The following is a 24,547-nucleotide window of genomic DNA, read 5'->3' as shown; positions in this document are numbered from 1 at the left end:
TGATAAGATTCAACACCCCAGCATGTTAAAAACTCAACAAACTAGGAATAGATGGAAATTAGTTCAACATAATAAGTGCCATACATGAAAAGCCCTACCCCTCACCCCCACAGTCAGGGCAAAGCTGGAGGCCAGGGCAGGGCTGCAGGGGCCTGGATGCCCATCTCCCTGGGCACACTGCCCGGTTCCCAATGTTCACATAACCACGAGTGACTCTGGTGTTTTCTCTTTTTGTTAATCTTTGTTCTTGGATTTTCCTGTGACAAGCACGCCATCCTGGAAAACTGAAGTATCCCCAGGGCCACTGGAAGGATGTCAGATGTATGACCAACTCTGGAAAGTGGAGGAATCCTGGAGCTAGGCTTTAACTGATCTTACAAATCATTCCTGCTGGATGAGAATCCAGTCCTCAAACACCCTCAGAGAAGGAGATAGAAAAATGCACGGAAGCTTCCATATTGGCTCCAGGGCCAGAAGTCCTGCTCCATGGCTGACCACTCATGTTTGGCCTCAGTGCGGCGGGAGCAGCCTTGCCATGCTGGATCTTCGAACGCTGCCGGCAGAGCCCGCTGTGCGATGCCCACCGCCCTAGGGGCCCCTGTGACGAGCTTGCTGGCTGGTGAGCCCTGCGGGCCTCCGTTTGCTCAGATGGAGAGCAGGTCTGGACCAGCCGCTTCTGAGTGAGCTGCCGGGAATGGTAAACAGCGTCATCTCGGTTGAGTGCTTCTCGCAGACCAAGTGGGGGAGACTGTAAAGACGGCTTTTGTACCTTAGCACTGAGGCTTCTCTCTCAGTCCTTTCAGGGTGCAGCGATGAAGGATCATAGACTGGTGACTTACAAACAACAGAAATTTGGTTTTCACAGTGCTGGAGGCAGAAGAGCGAGGTCAGGGTGCCAGTCTGGTCCGGTGCCGCTGAGGGTCATCTCCTTGTCTCCTCACACAGTGGACAGAGGGTGAGGGAGCTGTGGAGCCTCTTTTATAAGGGTGCTAATCTCACTCTCGAGGCTCCACCCTCATGACCTAATCACCTCCCCAATGCCTCACCTCCTAATGCCATCACGTTAGGGATTAGGATGTCGAACATGAATTTGGGGGGAAACACAAACATGCGCTCCATAGCAGGTGCAAGGTGGAGAAGCCCTGTGTTTGAAGCTTGCAGTCTGTGAGGAATGTCGTCTGCAATCATACTAGGGCAGCAAGCGGCAGGATCCTGCCTGGAGCGTCTAAGCCATGTGGCCACTTGACCCAGAGGGGCCTAGGTGTAAGCTTCAGGTTGGGGGCTCTGCACCAATACCTCACATCTGCTTTCACTTGTCATTCCCTAGGAAACGGGGCCCTGGTCAGCTCCTGAGTCCTGGTCCGAAGTGGACATCCTCACATGCAGCCCTTGGTGACTGACTCCATTTCGGTGTTGCCTAATTCCACATGTTTCCTCCACAGCCCACATGGCCCTGGCTCCTCCTCTGGGGGGACCTACCCACCCACCCACACTTCTGGTGACAGCGGCAGCTGCATCTGGTGGTCTCTAAGGGCTGGGTTTCATCACCATCCAATTTGTGTACTCGCAGTTCTTATTATTTAAGCAAGTAATTTTCAAAGAATTTTTTTTTTTTTTTAAAGCAAAGCCTCTAGTGCTTGGTTTCCTTCTTTTTTAAAGATTTTATTTTTTCCTTTTTCTCCCCAAAGCCCCCCGGTACATAGTTGTGTATTCTTCGTTGTGGGTTCTTCTAGTTGTGGCATGTAGGACGCTGCCTCAACGTGGTCTGATGAGCAGTGCCATGTCCGCGCCCAGGATTCGAACTAACGAAACACCGGGCTGCCTGCAGCGGAGCGCGTGAACTTAACCACTCGGCCACGGGGCCAGCCCCAATTTTCAAAGAATTTTAAGGGCAGAAGTCTTTCCTCTCAAGTGAACATATATGGAATTCCAACTTCTAAAATGCACGGAGGGCTTGTTCTCTGCAGCTGGGGAAAGTGCCCTCGAGGTGGGAAGTGACCTGGCCACACAGAGAGGGGCAGAGTTGAGGGTCATCTCCATTCAACCCTCTCTCACCAACCCCTTCTCAGGCTGCCGCTGTCCCCAGGGGAGGTAGGAATGGCGATGACGCGGCCCTCGATCTCCTCTGTTCAAACTGGCCCTACCACTTGCAGCTGGGCCTCCTTGGGCAGTTTCTCCTGTCCCGTGCCTCAGTTTCTTCATCTGTCAGCATCTGCCTCACAGGGTTGTTGTGAGGAGCAAATAAGTGGACGGAGTGAGGAGGTCAAGATTGCCTGGCCCCTGGCATAGGCCCAGCTTTGTAGGTCTCCTGGATTTAGCAACTAAGAAATAGTTGCTTGTATAGACATGGCCCAAGTGGAATGTTACTTGTTTATCTGAAATGTCACTTACCTGGGCATCCTGTGTTTGCTCTGGCAGCCCCACCCCTGGTGTGAGGTCCCCTCCCAGCCCTAAGCACGTCCTGCCCACCAGTCAGGCAGAGGGTGCAGGAGGGTTGGGGCTCCTCCTCCATCAGGACCAGGAGGGGGCCCAGGTCTGACATGCCCGGCCCTTCACCCAGGCCAAAATGGACAAGTGGACCTGAGGACAAAGCAGCCAATGAGATGGCTGGCCCAAAACGCCATCCAGTAGGGGCACTCACACTAGATGGTGTCAGGCCAGTGAGAGCCCTTCCAGGAGGTTCTGTTGAGCTGGCTTCTCCTGCACCCTCATGCCCACATGTCCTTGCAAACAAACCCCTCCTAATAATAACAGATACATTTAAGAGCCACACTCACGGCCCCTATTATGGGACACTCGCTGTTCTAGCCACTTTCCATGGCATTCCTATTTTACATCGCTGCGTAACAGCTCTGGAGTCCCCTGGCACAAGGCAGCAGCAACCTCATCGTGCTCAGGGATGTTGTGGGTCAGGAATTCATGTAGAACGCAGGGCTGGCTTGCCTCTGCTCCAGTTTCTGTGACGGGAGGGTGAGAACAGGAGAGAACTAAATTACTCCTCATAAGAAAGGGGAGCTGGAGCTCCGGGAGGACTAGCTGAAGGAGCAGGGAAGGTGGCAGAAAGAAGGAGCAGCCGCTCCCACAGGAGAGGAATTCTGCGGAGCAGCAGAGGGGTCCCAGCGGCCGGGAGGGCCGCTCCTGCTCCTGCTTCCCTCATCCCACCAGCAGTCTGCACTGCATGTCCGTGCGGGAGTCTGGCTGTAGGTCTCGGGGGAGAAGGAAGGAAACCAGCTCCACGAAGGAAGGGTGGCCCAAGGAGGCCAGGCCCATCTGGGCAACGTGAGCAGAGATGCAGTTCTCATGGGTGTGGGTGCTGAGGGGGGAAGGACGATGTTTGGCCGTTTTAAGCAAAGTAGAGAGGTACCCAGCCTTGGGCCAGACTCCCGGCTCTGCCGCTTGCTGGCTGGCAAATGCCCTTACCTCTCCGTTTCTTTGCCTGTGAGACGTGGATAATAATGATGTACCTCGTAGCTTCACTGTGGAGGTTAAATGAGGTCTATGGGTTGAGCCCCCAGGAGATGGCCCGGGAAGACCGTGGACCTGGGGCCCAGCATGAGCACCTGTGGGTGTTAGGAGCCGGGAGGACCTTTGTCAACACTGGGCAGGTGTCTCAACTCTTTTTGGGTCACCAAACCCTTTTGGACACCCACTGCCTCCAACTGTGTGGAGGCCGGCAGCCCTGTGAAGCCCTGGTGGATGTCCAGCCTCCTTCACTACACGGTTGTGAGGACCCAGCGGCTGGGACTTGGGGCAGGGCTCAAATCCCCATTTGCCACGTGGCCCGGACAGTTGTGCTGTGACCCAGCCGCCTCTTGTGTGGGGTGGGGAGCAGGTGCCCAGGAGCATCAGCTCCTAGAAGGCACTTCTCTGCTGCTCAGGGCACCCCGAGCCCGGCGTGCACGAGGGCCAGAGGCCAGGACTGGGGCCTTTTTGGGGCTCAGGTTCCCAAGTCCAGATCCGGGCCAGCAGTCCCCTTGGCCTCCCTTCTCTGCAGATATCCACATAGAAGGGTGGGGTGCCTGGTGCCACCTGCACTGAAGCCACTTTTTATGTCCCTGGGGGAGTCAGACTGAGGAGACCCCCCTGGCTTTGAGGAGCGGGGAGTGGGGAGGCTGAGTGGAGAGGGGTCTGGGTCCATCTGGCTCCAGACACGCTAACCATGGGCCCCTGGGCAGGCAGCGCCTCCCTGGGCTTCCACTTCTTTCCCTGTAGGAGGCAGGCGGCCAGCTTAGCACCTTCCAGGTGCCCAAGCCACTGGATAGCAGGGGCCCTGTAGCCACAGAAAGGAGCCACCAGGGGGCGCATGAGGCCAGCACGTGGCTCACTGCCCTGGCTGTGCCTGAGCACCACTCTGACCCCCACTGGCCCCTTCCCAGGGACCAAGCCCCAACCCTCCCACACACCTCATTTTTCCAGGGCCTGCTTCCCATTTGGGTCCCAGGCTGCCTGCCTCAAATGCTCAGCACACAGATCAGCCAAAAGAAAGCTCTGGAGCAAGTCATCCTGTAGGGGACGAGAGATTGTTCCCAAGTCACGAGAGAGCTTGCCTGGGGTTCTAGAGCGAGGATTCATCCAGGTACGGCTCATTCCTTCTCAAGTCTCCACCTCCAGGAGCCCGTCTCAGCCACCAGCCTGGGAGACAATGACCCTTTGCCCTGCCCCCATGGGGACCTCTCTCTCTGCCCCTCCTCACCCCTCTGGACCCTCTTTTCAGAATAAAAAGAAATCTCCAGCACCAAGCAGGGGTATCTGACAGCAATAAATTTATTAAGTATCCCCCCAAAATATAAACACAAACGAGTAAAAAAACAAAACAAACCACAAAACATCAGGCCTGGAATGGACGATAAAGCAGAGAGACAAATGAGAGACACAAAAACAGAGATGACCTATGATAGGAAGACAGAGCTGGGTAGACTCACATCGGGTGGGGATGCCCTAACAACCAGAGAACAAACACTCGGGAGCCCAGACTGATGTGACTGGAGCTGGTGGGGGCAAGGCGGGGGGCGGTGTCAGTGGCTACATGGCTCTGGGGGACAGACCTCTTGGCCCTGGCCACACCCCTCCAGCTGCTTCACTTGGGGCCCTGGGCCTCGGATTCCTCTTCATCATCTTCGTACATCTCGCCCTCCTCCTCAGCCGTGGCGTCCTGGTACTGCTGGTACTCGGACACCAGGTCGTTCATGTTGCTCTCGGCCTCAGTGAACTCCATCTCGTCCATGCCCTCGCCCGTGTACCAGTGCAGGAAGGCCTTGCGCCGGAACATGGCCGTGAACTGCTCCGAGATGCGCTTGAACAGCTCCTGGATGGCCGTGCTGTTGCCGATGAAGGTGGAGGACATCTTGAGCCCACGGGGCGGGATGTCGCACACGGCCACCTTCACGTTGTTGGGGATCCACTCCACGAAGTAGCTGCTGTTCTTGCTCTGGATGGCCAGCATCTGCTCATCCACCTCCTTCATGGACATGCGGCCGCGGAAGACGGTGGCCACGGTCAGGTAGCGGCCATGGCGGGGGTCGCAGGCAGCCATCATGTTCTTGGCATCAAACATCTGCTGGGTGAGCTCAGGCACCGTCAGGGCCCGGTACTGCTGGCTGCCCCGGGCAGTGAGTGGGGCGAAGCCGGGCATGAAGAAGTGCAGGCGGGGGAAGGGCACCATGTTCACGGCCAGCTTGCGGAGGTCGGCATTGAGCTGGCCGGGGAAGCGGAGGGAAGTGGTGACACCACTCATGGTGGCCGACACCAGGTGGTTGAGGTCCCCGTAGGTGGGCGTGGCCAGCTTGAGCGTGCGGAAGCAGATGTCGTAGAGGGCCTCGTTGTCGATGCAGTAGGTCTCGTCCGTGTTCTCCACCAGCTGGTGGATGGACAGCGTGGCGTTGTAGGGCTCCACCACTGTGTCCGACACCTTGGGTGAGGGCACCACACTGAAGGTGTTCATGATGCGGTCAGGGTACTCCTCGCGCACCTTGCTGATGAGCAGTGTGCCCATCCCGGATCCCGTGCCCCCGCCCAGAGAGTGGGTCAGCTGGAAGCCCTGCAGACAGTCGCAGTTCTCACACTCCTTCCGCACCACGTCCAGGACCGAGTCCACCAGCTCGGCACCCTCCGTGTAGTGGCCCTTGGCCCAGTTGTTGCCGGCCCCACTCTGACCTGTGTAGGGGGAGAGGATGGCGACATAGATGAGGCCAGATCTCCTGAGCCCACCCGAACATCCCATCCCAGAGGGCAACTGTGGAAGCCCTGTGCCTGTTTCCTCTCTATCCTCTATTTAGTGGGGACCCCCACACCTCACTGCCTCCACTGTCCTCCACAGCAGCCACGCTGCGTGTTGGGGACCCTGCTGCCGAGTGTCCTGTGTTAAGGGCTCTGAACAGGAATTGAGAACCTGGAATTACAGCTCCTTCTATGCCACCCAAGAGGGTCCTGGGGGAGTCTGTCAGCCTTCCCCTCCGGCCCACCCACCCTCTGGCTGGCTGTGCTGGAAGTGGAAACTATAACCCCCAGAATCCCTTGCAGCTCAGGGTCTGGAGGTGGATCGGTGCCCATCACTTGAGTGCTGACCTCTAGAAGGCAGAACTGGGGTGGGACCCTCTTCCTGTTGCTGTGCAAGCACCCAGGGCCCTGCCACCAGAGTCACAGGCATAAGTATCACCTGACACCACACCAATGCTGTGTCTGGACCTCTGGAGGCCCCAGCTTCTGTCCTATCAGCTCTCTGATGATCCTGTAAGCTTCAATCTCTGTTTTACACATTGTTCTGCTCGAAACACATGGGTGCTTCCTGTTCGCTGCACAGAGCCCATGCTCTGGGCCTCCACTGCCAGCTGCAAGCAGGGAGACCAGCCCTGCCCTGTGAGATCACGGCGGTGGGTGACTGTGCCCTTTTGTTTCTGTTGACCTGGGTTTGCCTGCAATGGGGTCCACCATCAGTGTGTGGGAAACTCACCGAAGATGAAGTTGTCAGGCCTGAAGAGGTGCCCAAAGGCCCCAGACCGGACGCTGTCCATGGTTCCAGGCTCCAGGTCCACCAGGATGGCCCGGGGCACATACTTGTGAGCTGAGGGGAGAGGGGCGGGTTATGGGGTCACAGAAACTCAGGGGCTCCTCCTGCCCTCTAAATCCTGTCCCGGCCTGCACGCCTCATGTGCTCACTCTAAGAGCTCAGACCGTGGGGTCAGAGGGGCTGGAACCTTGTGTGAAATAGGGAGCATGGTGGATACCACAGACAGCCAGGAACGAATCCCATGTCCATGCAGGCAGGTTTGCTATGGACAACAGTTGCTAGATAGCCCCTGCCCATGCCTCCCAAGTAACCCTGCTCTGGACCCTCCCATGGGCCTCCCGAGGGGCCTTCAGGACGCTGTCCATTCCCCTGGACTGTGCAGGTGTCTCATGGCCATTTGTCTCTCACTGGGAACTCCTGTCTTTATTCTGTGAGTCTCAAGTTACACCCTCCAGCCCGGTCCCAGCATCTCCGTCCTCCCCTACCACCACCCAGGGGGAGCCGGACGGGTGGGGCTCACAAGAGGCCTCGTTGTAGTAGACGCTGATGCGCTCCAGCTGCAGGTCCGAGTCCCCCACATAGTTGCCACTGGGGTCTATGCCGTGCTCATCGCTGATGACCTCCCAGAACTGCAGGAGGAAAGAGGGGTCAGCAGGCAGCTGTAACTGCCCCCCAGACCCTTTCCCTGTCTTGGCCTCATGACATTGGGTGTACGATTAGGGGCTTGGACACAAAGCCTGCACGAACCCCTTTGAGTGACTTTGCAAAAACCCTCCAAACTCTGTCATCTGTCAGAAAACCGTCATAATAAATATGCACGTCCACGGAGCCCTCAGGGTGGTTCAGGACTCAACTGGCACAGACCTGGGCCCCTGGACCCAGCTCCGCACTTCCTGATCAGGGACCTGGGACAGTCCACTCCTCCATGAGGGGGTTAGCAATAAACACCCTCTGGGAGTGGTTTTTATCATTCCTTCTTTTAGAAGGAATTCCTTTTAGAGGAAACTGAGGCACAGAGCTGCAGGAAACTGAGCCGCACACAGTAAGTGACAGACACAGAGTCCAGGATATGCATGCTGCAGTGTCAGAGGGGAGAGGATGTCCAGTGACAGAGTCCAGCACATCATCAGCCTCAGCCAACAGGGGCCAGAGTCACCTAACCTATCCATGCACATGCCCTACGCCCACACTCCCCCTGCCTGCTGCCACCTAACCTGCTCCCCAGTAGGTAGGAAGCCCAGAACTTCTCAAGCCTGCCCCCATTGACTGCCACCAGGCTGGAGAGCCAGAGCAGGACCTGGACTCAGGAGCCAGACCATCCCTTCCCAGCTGTGTGACCTTGGGCAGGTCCTGAAGATTCTCTGTGCCTCCTCTGTTCAATGGGCCTAACAATAACAGGTCATTATGGTGATAAAGCAAGTTAATCTGTGCAAAGCATGAGAATGGGTGTGGAGCCTGCAGAGCGAGGTGTGGAATTATCACCTTGGGTGAAGGGAAGGCTGCACAGAGCTGCCCTCACCCCAGAGGCACCTCCGGGCTGTCGTGGAGCACAGTTGGCCCACGCAGGCAGGAGGCCATTGGTCACACACTGGGTGACTTCCCAGGGCACTTCCCCTTTGCTCCTCAGGGTTGGGGTGACTTTCAGAAGATGAATGGGTGCGGAGGCCTCAAGAAATAATGGGCTTCTACATGTGAGTCCTGTGCTGGCAAAAGGCTGCGCAGTGAAAAAAGCAGTTAGAAGAGAGTTTGCACACACTTTTCTAGGTATCGATGCCTCTGACACAAAACTGCTCCAGGCAGCTGTGCCGGGAATGTGTCTGGGTCTGGGAGAGACTTCTTCTCACTGAGGACCCTTTGGTTCTTTTGGAATTCTTTGTCACATACACGTCAACTTCTCACAAAAAGTTAGTTAAAAACATATTTTAAAAGCTGAAAAGTATGGACAGCGTCATTACCATAAAACCCCTAGCAGAGTCCAGCAGCTCATCCAGAGACTGTCGTCAGGGTCACCTCTCAGGGAGGGGGTGACTGGACTCCCCTCTCTTGTGCATTTTTGTCATTGCTAAGTTTTCTTCTTTTTGCATTAGTGTGTCTTTATTTTGTAAATAGAAAAAATAAACACACAGGAATGTCACTGAGGCATTTGGGGCTCCCTCAGCCCTCCTCTGCCCAGAGGCTGTCTTGGTCCCCACAGCCGTGGGACACTCCAAACCTCTGGCTTCAGAGATACCCAAGCCCCTGGAGAGGAGGAGTGAGCTCGAGACAGCAACTGAGGGGCCAGGAGAGAGTGAGTACCATCAACACGTCTATGGAAAGTTCTCTGGAATGCATCTATGGAAAGTGTGGTCTTCCAGGAGTGGGTGCAGACCAGAGAGGGTGCAGATGCCAGCACTAGCCAGTGTGCACAGTGACTCCACCTCCCAGACCTCAGTGTTCTCATCTGTAAAGTGGACATGATAATGATCCCCACATGAAGTAGCCCAACACATAAAAGCACGAGCAGATCCTATTTAAGTTTGTAAAGCCATGTGCATGGATAACAAATAAAAATACAAGGTGACTTTTTGTTGTTGCTGACGAAGATTTGCCCTGGGCTAACATCTGTGCCAGCCTTCCTCTATTTCATATGTGGGTCGCTGCCACAGCACGGCTGATGAGTGTAGGTCCCTTCCCCGGGGTCCAAACGTGTGGATCCGGGACACTGAAGAGGAGTGCACCGAACTTAACCATTATGCCACAAAAGATAACTTTAAAAATCAATATACTTCGGAATACTGTGGCACAGTAAAAGAACATCACTCGTCTGAGTAGATCTTCAAGACAACTCCTTGAGGGCAGGGCACAAGGCGCCGGACAGTGTGAAGAAGGCGACCTCACAACGGATGCTGCACATGGACAGAAAGCTCGGAAAGAATGGAAAATGAAGCTCTCCTGACAGGAGAGGGGCTGCCGGGGGTGAGCCTCTTAAATAGACACTTTAGCCTTTATTGGTAATGTTCCAATTTTTTAGACTGAGAGTATATTAATAATCACTTTTGTAGTTAAAACTAATAAAAGTTGTAATTTAAAATAATAAGTATCGGGCCAGCCCCAGCGTCTAGTAGTTAAGTTCTTGCACTCTGCTTCAGTGGCCCAGGGTTTCGCAGGTTTGGATCCTGGGCGCAGACATGGGACCACTCATCAGACCATGCTGACTCGGCGTCCCACATGCCACAACTAGAAGGACCTACAACTAGAATACACAACTATGTACTGGGGTCTTTGGGGAGAAGAAAAAAAACAAAAGAGATTGGCAACAGATGTTGGCGCAGGTGCCAATCTTTAAAAAAAATACAATAAAAAAATAAATATCTTAGTAAAGTATATTATGTAACATTTAACAAATAATAAAATACAACTTCTCAAATTAAATAAGAAATAATTCTGGTCATCACTACAGATGAGAACACTGCCAGATGGTGCGTGCGCCCCAGGGTTCAGGCCCCATCTCCCCTCGCACGCCCTGGTGTGGGCTGGGTTTGTGGGGCGCCTCAGGCCCTGCACCCGTGGCCCTGTCCGTGGTGCTGACCCGTTGCCTGACGCACTCAGGGCCCGGGAGGCGGCGGGCGGGCACGAGGCAAGCGGGGTGCGGGCGGGGCGCCCCAGAGATGGGGCTGTCCGACCCATGGGCGTTAGGACCCTCCAGGACCCCAGGCCTTTCCGCATTCTGCACAGGGCTCACCGTGACCCATTTAGGAAGGGCTGGGGAGGGGGCGGTGCTAGGAAACCAGGAAATCCCTCTTCCCATTGGCTGTGGGTACAGTGTCCCGCCCTCCAAGGCCCCACCCAGCAGCAGAGAGGAAGGGGCACAGACAAAGGCTCCAGGGAGGCCCTGCCCCCTAAGGGAGGAGGGTGGGGTCCCTGGACTCATCCACCCCATTGTTGGGAGGTGAGGCGGGGGGAGGGTCCCGTCCATCCTGATGTATCCATAAACTCCTGCTCTGTCCCTCCCAGGCAGGGGCCTCAACTTCCCCGGGCATCGAGTTTTCTCATCCTTGGGGGAAGGGCAATATTCGTATCACCGCATTCCTACGAGGCAGTGCACCCGGCTCAGAGACCCATACAGGGTAGTCATCACGAAATGACGTCATGCTACCTCTCAGGAGAGCCCCGGATCGCCCTGACCTCCCTCCTTCCCCCAAGCCAGGCCCCACCCCAGGGCAGGCAGCAGCTAGTCATGCTGAGCCAGAGGCACCATTCAAGGACCCGCAGGCAGGAGAGCACCTCGTTGCCCACCCCAGTCAGCCGCGCTGTGATGGGCAGGAGAAGTTTGCTTTCCCCCCACCAGGGAGCCCACAAGCATAATGGGAACAGGAAACGAAAATGGCCAAGGAACTGCCAGTCCACAGGAAGGATGCTGAGCTCCTGGGCAGGCAAATCCCCCTACACCCCACACCCAACCTGGGGCCTGGCCTGGAGGCCTTAAGCACTTTCTTCCAGTTTGGTCCCTGGAGACTTTCCAGGGCAGGGAGGCCCAAAGGAAACCGTCTAACACTTCCATTGGTCACCACAGAGGGTGGCAGTGGGAAAGGAAGATCTTCCCCCCAAAATCCACCTCTTTCTTGTTTCAATTGTTAAAAAGAATCAGATATTAATTTTAAAAAACAAACATAAATCAAGAAAATTAACCAAAAAGGAATAAAAAGTAATGAGCAAACCCAAGGGCCACAGCACTGAGAAGCAGCAAAAAATCTCTGCAGAGGACACTGTCCAGCACCCGGCCCTGTCCCCGCCCACCGAGGCGGGTGTGGACCTGCCTTTGCCCATGTGTGCTAGGCCCAGCCATAGGAGGAGGGACACGATTGGATCATCACTCCCCCAGGCCCCCGCAGGAATCAGGGCTGCCCCCCTCCCCACAGTGACCCCTGACCCTCCGAGGAGCAGATGCTCAGGGCAGGGCTGGCCCCTGTGGCCACATTAACGAGCCCTTGGCCCCTCCTGCCTGGCCAGGGCAGCTGTGAGCAATTGCCCCAGGAGCCTTGATTTGATTTGAGACCATCCTCCACCAGGCCTACCCCTCCCCCAGGCCCCGGCCTCGGGCAGGCACAGCTGTCTCCTCGGGTGATTAGGGAGTTCTCCCCGCTTCCCTCCCACACTCCCTCCCATCCAGGCGCCTCCACCCTACAGTGAAGGTGCAATTTACATGTCAGCCACGTGGCTGCCCCAGCCCCGTTGTAATTAGCTTTTTGTTCTTGCCTGGTTTCCATGGCAACAGCCTCCAGAGGAAGCCATTCCTCGGCCCCTTCCCCTCCAGGACCTGTCTCCTCCCACCGCCTCCTTCGGAGCGCCAGCTAGACACTGTCCTGCGCCGGGTGCCTGGACTTGGTCCTGACAAAGCCACCCCCTCCATGCATTGTTCTGGGCAGCAGGCCCCACCCAGTCGGAGCCCCGCGCGGGGCGACCGCAGGGACCGAGCCAGCGCAGCGCGGCTCAGATTCGCACTTGCTTGTGACCTTGGGCAAGGGACAGCCACCCGGACTTGGGTACGTGACATTCGCTTCCTGGGTTCGGGTGGGGTTTACACCCCCTCCCTTTCCCGCCTGAGTCCCAACATCTGTGAGGTGGGCTAACAATGGAGGGGAGGGGCCGAGCGGCGATCCACCCCCGGTGCCAGGCTTTGTTCCCACGTCCAACCCCCAGACGCGGCGGTCCAGGGGTGGGCGCGGTCCAACCCCGCAGGGGGTTTGCCCAGGCGGGGCTGTGCTGAAGGAGGGTCCAGTCCTGGACCAAGGTCACCCCGAGTCCGGGCCCAACCCCTCCCCCAACAAAGGAATAGGGTGGGGCCAGGAAGCCGAGGGTTGTCAAAACGAGGTTGGGGGCATGAGGGCGGGTCTGGGGCATTGGAGGACATCCTGTTCGGGGGGTGGGAGAGGGAGGGCAGAGAGAATTATTATGGCTTTGAGGGGGGAGCCCCACCCAAACCTGCCCACCCCACCCATCTTGCTCAAGGCTAAGTTGCAGCCCCAAAGAAGAGGGCCACGCCCAGGCAGCGCCCCCACCTGCACCTGCTTTGGCCGGTGGAGGAGGGCTCAGCTGCGGATGGAGCTAAACCGCTGACTTGCGCTGCGCTCCGCAGACCCGAGGTAACCCCGGCAGGGCAAAGGAAAGGCGGGGCGGGAGAGGCAGGGCGGGGTCCCCGCCGTCCCGGCTGCCCGGCGCGGGGCCGGCTCGTTCCTTTGTTCTCAGCTTCTCTGCCGCAAGCGCGGCTCGGGGCGCACGGCGCCTCCCTGCTTTCCCTCCCTCTGGGGCTGGCTCGGGATGGACACGCGGGGTGCAGGGCCCGGCGCGTGGGGGCGGCGCGCAGCCTCACCTTGGCCCCGATCTGGTTGCCGCACTGGCCGGCCTGGATGTGCACGATCTCCCTCATGCTCGGTGCGGGTGGCTGGCGGCTGCGGGTAGCGCGCGGACGGGCCGAGGCTGGCTGCGGAGGGTCGGCTGCCCCAGCCGCCGGCTCTTATAGGCCGGGCCCCGCCCGCCGCCGGCCTGGCGTCACCGCGCGCGGCCAATCGGGGGTCGCCGCCGCAGAATGCGGCACCGGCCCTGCAGCATCAGCACCGCGCATCCCCGCCCGGCAGCGCGATGCGGCGCCTCCTCCCGCCGCCACCTCCCGCCGCCACCCGGTCTTGAGGGCCCCGCGGGCGGGGTCTGGGGGCCCCACGCACCCGAAAGGAGGGGCTAGCGGGCTCCAGGGAGGACAATAGTAGCCCCCTTGGCCCTCGAACCCGGCCCCGGCTGCCCTCTGGGGTCCCGCCCCTGCGGCAGCCCCACCCCGCGGCTTTGCAAGGAGGGTCTTTCTTCCCCACACCGGTTTAGGGGCCAACCCCATCTCCCACCCTGAAAGGCCAAGATGGACTCCTCCCAGCTCCCTGTCTGTAGCATGAACGGACAGATAAGGTACTCTGAGCTTTTCTGGATCCCTTAGGGGTGGGGGAGGCGGGAAGAGGCTGCAGCAGCCAGTGAACCCCCAGGAGAAAGCAAGTATGAGGCAGGGCGCAGAAACGTCTGAGTCAGAAGGGCTGTGGGCTCAGGAGGGCAGCGGAGATGACTGTGGCAGCTCTGAGTCTCGCTGTGCTCTGCAGTGGGGGTGCCACCTGCCCCTCCTTCCCCAGGGAGCTGCAGTGAGGCTCCACCTGGACCATGCATGTGGGGATGCTTTGTACCCTGCCAGGCACAGCACCTGGCCTGTAGCCACTGCTCAATGAATATTGTGTCAGGAATTGTCATAAGGACACAAGGGAGGCCAGGGGCCGAGGGGGTGGGGGATGGTGGGCAGTGGTTTCTGTCTGACTCACTTTCTGACATCGGTACCTCTGGATTCTTGGTCCACATGAGGCCAACACAACGCGGTGTGGGGGTTTCTATGTAGTAGGGAGATGGTGTGCACCTAAGGCAGGGGTTCTTGAGGAAAAACTGGGAAAGAGAGAGGGGATGGAGTGAAGTGGACCTGCAGTACAGACATTGTGCCACATGCACATATACCACTGGCTTAATATTCTCCTGGCGTTAGACGTTAATGTGAAACCACCTTATAATAAGGTCTTTCTGATAATTCAGTAACAAAATCTTCCATGAAGGGTCTCAGCCACAGTATATGGACGTTAGACAAGCAGTCAGCTGAACAAGCCCATGGGCGTGCCTGTGTCCAGTCTGTGTGCTCAGGAGCCTGTTGGCGTGGTGTGACTGTGTTTGTGCCCCTCTCCCCGCTCCCCCCGGAGCTCCCCAGTTTGGCAAGTCTAGAAATGGGTCTTTTGTTCTCAAGAGATGCCCCTCCCCCACAATGTGTCCATGATGTGGCTTTCTGTGGCTGGCTTCTGGCCACCTGGGGCCCCTCCCTGTCCCCATTCAGGGGGTCCTTGGTGAGCATTTGGCTCTTCCCTGGATCTGGCTGCACCTCCCTGTCTGAGCAAAGAAGCTTTGCAGCATCTTGTCAGCCAGGACCCATCACCAGCCTGCCTCCCTGCGGGATGGCACGGGGCCAGGCCCCCTCCATCCCCAGAGGGCTCTGGTGCTGGGCTCAAGGCTGACTCACCGTCCTGTCTCCCAGCAAAGGCTGGCCCTGCCGGGAACCAGCTCCCGGCCCAGAGGCCAGCAGTCAGGGCTGGAGCTGCCAGCATGGGTGGAGTGGGGCCTGGCTGAGGCAGAGCTGGGGCTGGCTGCAGGGGGCTGCAGGCATTACTAGACCTGCCTCGGAGTTGGCTGACACCACCGCTTTTGCCTCCACTGAGCCTGTGCCAGGGAAGAGGTCGACTGTGTGCTCAGTGACTGTGGAGGAAACCAGGTGGCTCCTCAGTGAGACCCCAGGGCTCCCAGCAGCCTCCCAGGCAGCATAGTCCACCCAGATGCCCACTCTCCCGGGACCTGGGTCTGGATACCCCCTGCAGCCTCTGGACAGCCTCACCCCATTCTGGGAGGCCTTGCTTCAAATACCTCCGGGGGCTGGCTGAACACTGACCCCCCTCCCAGAGGGGTAGCGCCGGGGGAGAGTAGACTTCAGCCCCTGGTCCCCCCAGCTCTGTGGACCCCTGGGGACACCTCAGAGCAGACACAGAGGAGGGTCATGCTCTGGCCAAGGTCACACATAGGTCATAGTGGTCCTGCTTCTGCTGCAGCTGAAGGCAGCCTGGACAGCGTCTGAGTCTTGTCACCATGGAGCAGACTGGGGAAGGGCAGCTGCTGCTCCTTATGGCGGTTGCTCTGGGCTGGGGTTTGCACCACAGAGAGGAAGCAAGGATGCAGGGTCAGAGTAGGTGCGATCGAGGTCTCCAGTCTCTCCCCTCAGGTGCGTTCTCACCTGGACAGGCCAGTTGTGCTTTCTGGCTGGTTTGTGGGACTTACCCCCACCCCCATCACTCCCAGCCATGCTCCTGTCCTTCCCCCACTCCTCCACTCTCAAGCTTCAAGCATCTTCTGGAAGGAGCTGAGACAGATCGAGATGAGGCTGCGCCAAGCACAGCATTTATTACCAGACTGCTTCCCAGCCCCAATACCCTACCTACTGGTCACTGATTCCAGCTGATGGCCTCTGCTTCAGCCTGAGCAGGCACTGACCAGCGCTGTCTGCTGGGCATGTAGACAGGCAGGCTGAGCCCCCAGCTCTCCAGTCACTACTGAGTCTCAGAAGAGATCAACACCCCCCTCCCCTGCCACCCGTGGCGCCAGCTAACATGGTCCCTCTACCCAAGAAGGAGCCCACTTCTTCCTGAAGCAGCCCTGGAGCCTGGGTCTTGCTGGTCACACAGCTGCTTCTCCTGAGGCCCTCACTGGGAACAACAGTTCTGATTGGCTCTTGCTGCTCTGCCAACACAGACACTTCACATCCCAGTGGGTGGGCGGGGGCACAAGTCTTGAGAGTCAGCAGCAAAGGTGGGTGTGGGAGCGGGCGGGTCCTTGCCTGGCCTCTGGGTGGAGCTGAGGCTCTCAGGGGTGGGCAGAAGTTCTGTCCAGGAGCCTGGGGCCTGCCCCTGGTGGCCGTGGCCTCACTATCTCCCTAGCCACCTCCATTTCCCACAGTTGCTCCTGGACATTCATGCTGTTCCTCCCTCTGGCCCCAGAGGCTCCGTGCACCCACACCTTCAGAGATCATCTAGGCCACCCTCTTTGGCAAGTGACTGCCCCGGTCACACAGGAACCGAGCCCCCTGATGTCACCACCTCCCTCTGCCCAGCCCTCTGCCTTGGCCCGCAGGCTCCCCTCCCCTCACCAGGAGCACAGCAGCACCTCCTGGAGCGTCTTTCGAAGTTCCTGGCTGCGGAAGGCATAGATGAGGGGGTCGACGATGGCGCTGCACAGGATGAGGGTGAGGAAGAGCTTGAAGTTCTTGAAGACACAGCCGCAGGTGGGGTGTTGAGGGCAGAGGATAAGGAGTGAGAGGTGCAGGAAAAAGGGGCCCCAGCAGAGGAAGAAAACGCCCAGCAGGATGGTGAGGGTGGCGGCACCCTTGAGGCCAAAGCCCTGGTGGATGGGGTGCTGCCTCTTGTGGAGCCGGGCGATGCCCCGGGCGTGCTGGCACGCCCTGGCGAGCATGTGCACGTACAGCACTGCCATGAGCACCAGCATGGCCACAAAGAAGGTGACGAGACAGAGCAGGACAGCCGTGTGGTTGTAGTAAGCGATGAAGAGGGTGCTAGAGAGGACACTAACCACCCAGATGGCCACGATGGCACGCCACACACGGGGCAGCATCATGATGCTGTGGTACCGCAGCGCATAGAAGATGGAGATGTAGCGGTCTACGGCAATGCTGCCCAGGAAGCAGAGGCTGGACACCATGGAGCCGCAGATGAGCACATCAATGATGTTGTCCAGCTGCTGCAACACCGAGGCCTGGGTGGCCAGGACTCCGGCCTCCAGCAGCAGCAAGATTGCCATCTCCAGCACGTTGCTCATGCTCACCAGCAGGTCGGACACGGCCAGGCAGCAGATGAAGTAGTACATGGGTGAGTGCAGGTTGCGGTTCTTGGCGATGGCAGTCACCACCAGTACATTTTCCACTAGGCTCACCAGCCCCAGGCTGAGGAAGAGCCCATCAGGAATGGACACTTCCAGGCACGGGGGCTCCGTCTGGTTGGTGGTCAGCCCGAGGTAGGGGGTGGCTGGGAGGGTGGAGTTGAGGGAGCCCAGCAGCCTCCTCTGGGGCCCCTGCAGAGGCATAGTCCCTCTAGGAAGCAGGAAGGGGTCCTCACTCTCCAGGCGTCCCACTCAGCTCATGGTGCCACCCGCAGGGCTGCCCTCACACTCACGCTCTCCCTGGCTGGAAAAATGTTGGCCCAACCGTGGCCCAGCCAGAGAACCTGGCCTCTCCACCAGAGTCTGGTCACTTCCCAGCCAAGACCCAAGCTCTGTGGCACCAACCCTCTGGGCTCTGGAGTCTCATTGGGTTCTCAGCCCACCTCCCGGCCTCTCCCTGGAGGTGCTGTTGCTCAGGTCCGCACATCTCTAGCTCTTGCTGCCTCCTGGCCTGCCAGGCCTCCTGCCTCCCCAGAGCAGGGGTGGGTTGGGGAAACTGGGAAGAATGGAGCCTTTCTCAGCATCTTTAAAGGCTTCCATGGAGCCCCTCCTCCTGAGGGCAGTCACATGATGGGTGGGTGCCCGGGAAGGCACCATCAGAGCGCCCACACACCCTCCTGCCGCCGCCGCCAAGTGGCGCAAATGGCACCCACGACCGTCTGGGCTCCCCGGGCCCCCAGACTCCTAGACACAGCAGGACATCTCCCCTTTGCACTCCCAGCCTCCCTGTACTCAGCCAACCAGCACTCCCAGCTGGGCCTCTGCTCCAGGTGTGGCCTCCTCTGGACCTGCCCCAGACTTCTAACCCTCCTCCAGGCACATCTCAAACACCACCTCCTCCTTAAAGCCACCCCTGATCCCCTAGCCTGCCTGACTCCGCTCTACCTCAGGAACAGTCACTGGCTGTTGACTGTCCACTCTCAGCCCTCAGCCTTAACCCCCCACCCAATGTTAGGTGCTCACTGAGGGCAACCCCAGCCCCCAGAGACCCCCACCCCTTTCGCTGAGTGCTGCTGGAGGGCATCCTGGCACAACAGCTGAAAGAGACTGTGCTCACACTCCTCCTGGGGGAGGGATGGGGACAGAGCTGCGGTCCTTCCCTGACGGCCCCATTTCCTCTGCGGGAGCACACCACCAGCAGAGCCAGGAACCACTTCAAGGGCAGATCTCTGTCTCCAGCCACGTGGGGCACTGTGCGAGCCAAGCAGCGGTGGGGAACCGCCCCGGGCACCAAGCTGGCCTCACTCCCAGCACTTTCTCACTCAGACAGAGGACAAACCCTCCTTTGAAGGCGGAGGTGGGGGGATGGAACTCTTCCTCCCTTGACAGGTGGGGAAGACGAGGCAGCAAGAAAGGCAATGGCTTGTTCAAAGTCAGACACAAGTCAGGTGGAGGTGGAGCCGGGAGGGAGCTCTGAGGGAGGTCTCAGTGTCTGGGAAGTGTCCGCACCTGTGATCTGCCTGTTGAATTCGGTCCCTCACCCATGACTGTCAGATGGCCTCTGATGGGCAGTGCCCACATGCCCACATGTGTTACACGCACTTGTGAGTCATTCCTCAGGTCTGCACACCCTACAAAGCTCTTCCTTCCCTTGCCTCGTTTGTGCTTTTTATTGAAGTATGTCAATACGTAAAGGGCACAAATTATAAATGTGCAGGTTGGTGATGCTCCACGCTGAACACAGCCAGGAGAGCAGCACCCAGATGAGTCAAAAAAGCGTAAACTGCACCCGAACCTCTCCTCCTGCCCCAGGGAGCCCCCGACTGAGTGTGGGCTAGTTTTCCTCTGGGAAATTCCTACACGGGGCTCAGCTTGTTGGTCTTCCTGCTCAGCTCCAAGACCCTTGCAGTCGCATGCAGCGGGACCCTGTCCTCAGGCTGTGTGGTGGCTGGTGAGGAACGGACACCCTTCAAGTTCCGTGCTCCGTCTCCCTGTTGCCAACAGTGCTGCTGGGCATCCTCGCCCGTGTTTGGTGGACACAGGCGCGTGTTTCCATTGGGTGACACCAGGAGTGGCAGTGGGTGGTCGGAGGCACATCTTCCGCTGTGGCAGATTCTGCCTGTTTCTGGCAGTGCGTGAGCCCCCCACTCCCCACATCAGGGGTAAAAGGACAGCCCCGCCACAGCTCCAACAGGAACAGGCCCAGGATGGGCCCGCACCGCACACCTCCCCCAGCTGTCTGCCCCCCACTCGCTCCTCCTGGTGGAGCCCACAGGAAGCAGGAGGTCCCAGGCCATGATCAGGAGGCAGAGCCATGGCAGGGCAAGGTGGCTTCGGCTGTGCCTGCCACACAAGTCCTGGGACTCCCACTGCATCCCACTCCACTGCCGAGGATCACCTTCCAGACCACCTCCCACCTCTGGGGCACTGACTGAGAGTCTGCTGGGCGAGCAGTGCCCTGCCCCCAGCTTCTGTGTGGCCACATTTCAGGGACGTTAGTATTCCAGCTCCATAAATGAAGCCTTTGAGATGGACGTGCCTGACCCCAGCCCCCCTGCCCAGTCTGACTTCAAAGGGCGTGAGAACTGGGCAGCCTTTGGCAGGCGACCACAGCCCTCTTCCTGGGGAGGCCTCACGACTCCTCATCTGGCTCTCACTGCAGGTGCCTGTTGGGGACTCCGTGAGGGGACAGCAAGGACAGCAGGTACCACTGAGCTGGAGAAAGTCAACTTTGTGATGAGTTAGGGTCATAGGGGCAGCGTCTAAATGAAATCAGATTCCAGAGGCCTATTATGTCAACTCGATCTCCAGTGCCCCTGGGAGAGATTGAGTGAGGAATGGCCAGGAGACAGGCAGTGGACATACTGTCCCCTCAGAGCAGGTGCCACCATGAGATGATGTGCTGGACCCCTGCAGTCTTGTGCACTTGTGTCACCAGCACCAAGAACAGTGCAGGCACAGAGTAAGCCTGCAATACACAAGCGTTCACAGTGTAAGTGAGCTCTGGGGGGGTTGGGGCGTGACAAGCTCTCCCTGAAGTCGGGGAGGGTGCCTGCGTCCAGCCACAGCCACAGCCACACCAGGGAGGTGGGGGTCACCGCCTCTGGCCCCTGGCCCCACTTCCTTCATGGAGGCCGCCAAGGGCCAGCCCGAAGGCACACAGCCCCATGGGTAGACATGTGGACTGTACATGCCCCTCCTGACCCTCGTCGCAGTGGGTCTCAGGAAGGCCTGGCCCAGAGCTGAGTCATCCTGTCTTGGTTTGAGGGCCAGCTAGTTGCCTTTGAACTCGGGGAGGCGGTGGCTTGTGTGCCCACGTTGTGGGCTGCAGACCCTGAGGTGGGGCCCAACAACCCATTAGCCATCCTGCCCATGGGTGGCACGGGCCTGGAGGAGCCGGTTCACTCTGCCTGGACACTGGGTGGCAGGCCAAGCCTTTAGAGCTGGTGTCCACCAGAAGGACCTGCTGTCTTCTCGTCTCCACCAGAAACAGGACCTGCATGCAAGCAGCACGGCTGAGCACTGAACCTCACATTTTTCTGGGACAGCCGGCCGGGGGCAAGCAGTGGGCCCAGCCTCTCCATGTCACCATCCTGACGACACTGGCTCTTCATTTTAAAGTTCGCCGACTCCTGCCTGTTTGCGTGGCTGTTGCAACTCCAGATGTCACGCCCCACCTGGATGTACTTAAGGCCGGAAGAAGCAGAGTGTCAAGCTCTCCTTGCTCCCGTTGTGTTTAGAGAACAAACCCGTTCCCAGAAGACCCCCAGCAGACTCCTGTCTCACTGGCTGAAGCGCATCACAGGCCACCCAAGTAGGGCAGTGGATCTGAGACAGACGTGGATTATCTCAGTCACATTCGATCCTGGGAGCTGGGGTAGACCCACCAATTCATTGTGGCGGCACGGACTGAGGTGTGCGTGAGAAAGACGGACAACCTCACCACGTCTGCAGTGCTGTCCTTGCCACGGGTGTTTAAAACAAGAGGCTTCTGTTGATCCCCAAACACTGGGAGCCCCCATGTTGGGATCTGCTGAAAGGATGACTTCACAGGTGTCCCCGGTAGGTGACTCCACATCAATGACAAGGACGCCATTGGGGACTTCCTAGGAGACAGGCTGATGGACCAGGACTCGTACGGATGTTGACAGATGACTGGCCTGGGGCCGATTCTACCCCGAAACATAGGGACAGCACCTCCTCCCAACCCATGCCTGCCACCTCTGGGGAGGAGGTCGGGACCAGGAGGGCGCCTCGTGGACAGGATCCCTGGGGCAGCTCACAACCTTGGTGTCCTGGATCTTTCCAGAATCAAACAGGTTCCTCAGTCATGGGCAGTCCCAAGTAGTTCTGAGCTGTCAACCAAGTGCACCAGGACCCACCCAGGCAACAAGCCCTCCCCGCATGCTCCATTCACCCCCAGATCAAATGCCCCCTAATCTCTGCCATGTACATCCCCGAGCTGCCAGGACATCCTTTCCAGAACCTACCTCTCAGGCTTCCCCTCCAACTTGGTGCTGCCCTGAAGTGTTCCACTGAGACAACTGGGTCAGACAGGACGGACTGTCTGCGGTGTCCAGTCCAAGGACCCAGTGCCAGCCCCTCCTGCCCCAGGCCAGGCTGTTCCAGGTGCCAACTGGAAGCACATGCTGGCGTGCAGCAGAGATGCTGCACTGGAGGCTGTGGGACCCTTTCCCCACGCTTGTGCCCTGAGTTCTGGAGGGCAGAGCAGCGGCAGGGAGCACTTGCCAGAGCTCAGGCTCGGGGTGTGATCGTGGGTCATGTTCTCGCCTGGGAAACCTTGGGGGGCTGTGCAGATCCAGGACCCACCTGCCTTGCACTGGGCACTGACCCCAGCCCTGGGAAGGAAGAGCTCACGCCACGCAGAATGTAACCCATCATGTTTATAGGAGAAAAAGAAGAGGCAGGTGGACAACACATCAGCATTTCTACTTCAGGGAACTGGCCAATTCGGACCAGAACAGAAATCAGGAACATAATTGTACAGCGTTGGGGGCAGCGGCGCCGGCCAGTCCCACTCCTCAGTCCCACTCCCCGTCTCCCTCGGGGTTGTCCTCGTGCGGCGCCTCCAGGTCGTGGAAGTGGAAGTTGGCCATCATGTCTCGCACGGCCAGCATCAGCCTGTTCAAGCCTTGGTTGTGGTTCAGACCCCCAGCCCCTCCATCTTCCGGCCTCTCTCCCTGCAGCAGTGAGACACATCTGGGCAGGGGCTGTCCTGAGCCCCAGGGCCCAGCGCTCCCACCCCAGCTTGCCCACGACCTTGTCAAGGAAAGAAGCTCCCAAAAACCGAACACACAACATCTGACAAGGCTAGGCCCAGAGTGGGAGCAAGCAGCCGGACTGACTTAAGGGGCTTCAGCTCAAGCTGGCAGCTACAGCCTCGGCAGGCATGTCCCTGGCTGCCCCCACACTGCTGCAGTGCTGGCCCCAGTAGACCCTGGACGTTCACACCGAGATAGACCCGCCTGAAGCCATTCAGCAGGGGTAGTCAAGATGTGCTCAACATACCTCCATGGTGTAATTTGGCAATAACGACCTAAAGAAGAGAGCGATTGTGTTTCCGTGGCTGACGGGACTTAGCCTGAAAAAGAAAGTCAAGAAAGGTCAGAAAATGAAGCTGAGCTGACATTTCCGTGTCCCCTCCCTGCCTTGGTAGGGAGAGGAAGGCAGTCCCAAGCAGCAGCTGGGAAGACGGGGGTGTTGAGCTGGGGCCCTGGGCTCCCACAGATGGGTAAGCAGCCAAGACTCTGATCAGCTTGGGATGGGCTGTGGACACCAGAGAACCCAGGGAGACTGCTCAGGCCCTAACAGTGGGGGGCAGGCCCTTCAGATTTGGCTTGGTGAGCCACGTGGAAAGTAGGGCCCACCAGGGCCAAGCCACATATCTGCCACTGGACAGGTGCCTTGCTTTAAGAAGGGCTGTAGAGGCTGGCCCCGTGGCCGAGTGCTTAAGTTCACGTGCTCCGCTGCAGGCGGCCCAGTGTTTCGTTGGTTAGAATCCTGGGTGCGGACATGGCACTGCTCATCAAGCCACGCTGAGGCAGCGTCCCACATGCCACAACTAGAAGGACCCACAATGAAGAATATACAACTATGTACTGGGGGGCTTTGGGGAGAAAAAGGAAAAAAATAAAATCTTTAAAAAAAAGAAGGGCTGTAGTTTCAAAGTGGTGTTCAGCACTTAGCAGTGGAGGGAATATACAGAGAAGATTCCAGGGCGTGTTAGGACCCCTCCTGGTGAGACGTGGTACTGCAGCCCAGCTCTAGCAGACCTTCTGGGGCGAGGGCTGCCAGTCTGCAGAGCAGAGGGGACAAGCTTAGTCACAGTCTGACACCACCCTCAGGGCACCGTGTCCCATGTGTCAGCTTTCTTTGAACGCACTGACACATAATAATTTTCATCTTAACCTACTGGAGAATTTAACTGGGAACTACTTCCCTATAAACATGCAATCCAACTTATATAATTTAGCAAGAAAAACAGAAAAAAACAAATACCGTAACAAATGAACAAACAAAACAGAAATAAACTCATAGATACAAAGAACAAACTGGCGGTTGTCAGAGGGGGGTGGGGTGAGGCTGGGCCAAACAGGTGAAGGGGACTCAGAGGGACAAGCTCCAGGGATAAAGCCAGTCAGTCACAGGGACGTAATGTGCAGCACGGGGGCACGGGCAACAGTGTCGTAATAAACCTGCACGGTGACAGACAGGTCCTAGACCTGCTGTGGTCACCATTTCGTAATGTATTAAATGTTGAATCGCTATGTTATACACCCAAAACTAACATTGTACGTCAACTATACTTCAATGAAAATAAGTTAATGTTTGAAAACAGAGGGGAAAAAAAAGGCCTTCATTCTACAAACTGTGTTCTACTGAGGTCTAGAAAGCACGTGCTCCCTTAAATGGGGAAGTGTGTCTGCGCCTCTTCCAGATCTGGGACTGTGGTGATGGGCTCTAGTAAGGCAACTACTCAGCTGTGAAGACCAGAACGAGGAAACAGAAGGCTTTCCATGACCCAGTTCTGAAAGC

The 24,547-nt window shown here is 58.0% G+C and overlaps 3 protein-coding genes and 1 long non-coding RNA gene across 4 annotated transcripts in view; 1 reads left to right on the top strand and 3 right to left on the bottom strand.

Moving 5' to 3' along the window:
• Nucleotides 1-4,746: 4,746 nt before the first annotated feature.
• On the bottom strand, nt 4,747-13,705 carry TUBB3 (tubulin beta 3 class III). The gene is made up of 4 exons (XM_023637577.2): nt 13,356-13,705; nt 7,527-7,635; nt 6,950-7,060; nt 4,747-6,153 (listed from the first exon to the last, which is right to left on the bottom strand). Exons 1-4 carry the CDS (start codon nt 13,410-13,412, stop codon nt 5,078-5,080), a joined length of 1,353 nt encoding a protein of 450 aa, XP_023493345.1. The 5' UTR covers nt 13,413-13,705; the 3' UTR covers nt 4,747-5,077.
• Nucleotides 12,335-23,660, top strand: LOC111772827 (uncharacterized). Its single transcript, XR_011437448.1, has 4 exons — nt 12,335-12,528; nt 12,995-13,128; nt 13,859-13,939; nt 20,979-23,660. It is a non-coding gene; the product is annotated as an uncharacterized lncRNA (long non-coding RNA).
• MC1R (melanocortin 1 receptor) lies at nt 16,742-17,695 on the bottom strand. Its single transcript, NM_001114534.1, has one exon. It carries the CDS (start codon nt 17,693-17,695, stop codon nt 16,742-16,744), a length of 954 nt encoding a protein of 317 aa, NP_001108006.1.
• The window catches only part of TCF25 (transcription factor 25), a 30,148-nt gene continuing 27,978 nt past the window's right edge, over nt 22,378-24,547 (bottom strand). Inside the window, exons 17-18 of the mRNA XM_001488412.7 lie at nt 23,021-23,093; nt 22,378-22,692 (exon numbers count right to left, since the gene is read on the bottom strand). Coding sequence (XP_001488462.5) covers nt 22,534-22,692; nt 23,021-23,093 — 232 coding nt within the window. The 3' untranslated portion in view covers nt 22,378-22,533. The remainder of the gene's footprint in view (nt 22,693-23,020; nt 23,094-24,547) is intronic.

The sequence above is a fragment of the Equus caballus genome, chromosome 3 (genome assembly GCF_041296265.1).
Source record: "Equus caballus isolate H_3958 breed thoroughbred chromosome 3, TB-T2T, whole genome shotgun sequence".
Lineage (NCBI taxonomy): Eukaryota > Metazoa > Chordata > Mammalia > Perissodactyla > Equidae > Equus > Equus caballus.
The sequence above is the reverse complement of the archived record's forward strand: the minus strand, read 5'-3'. Positions and strand labels throughout refer to the sequence as shown.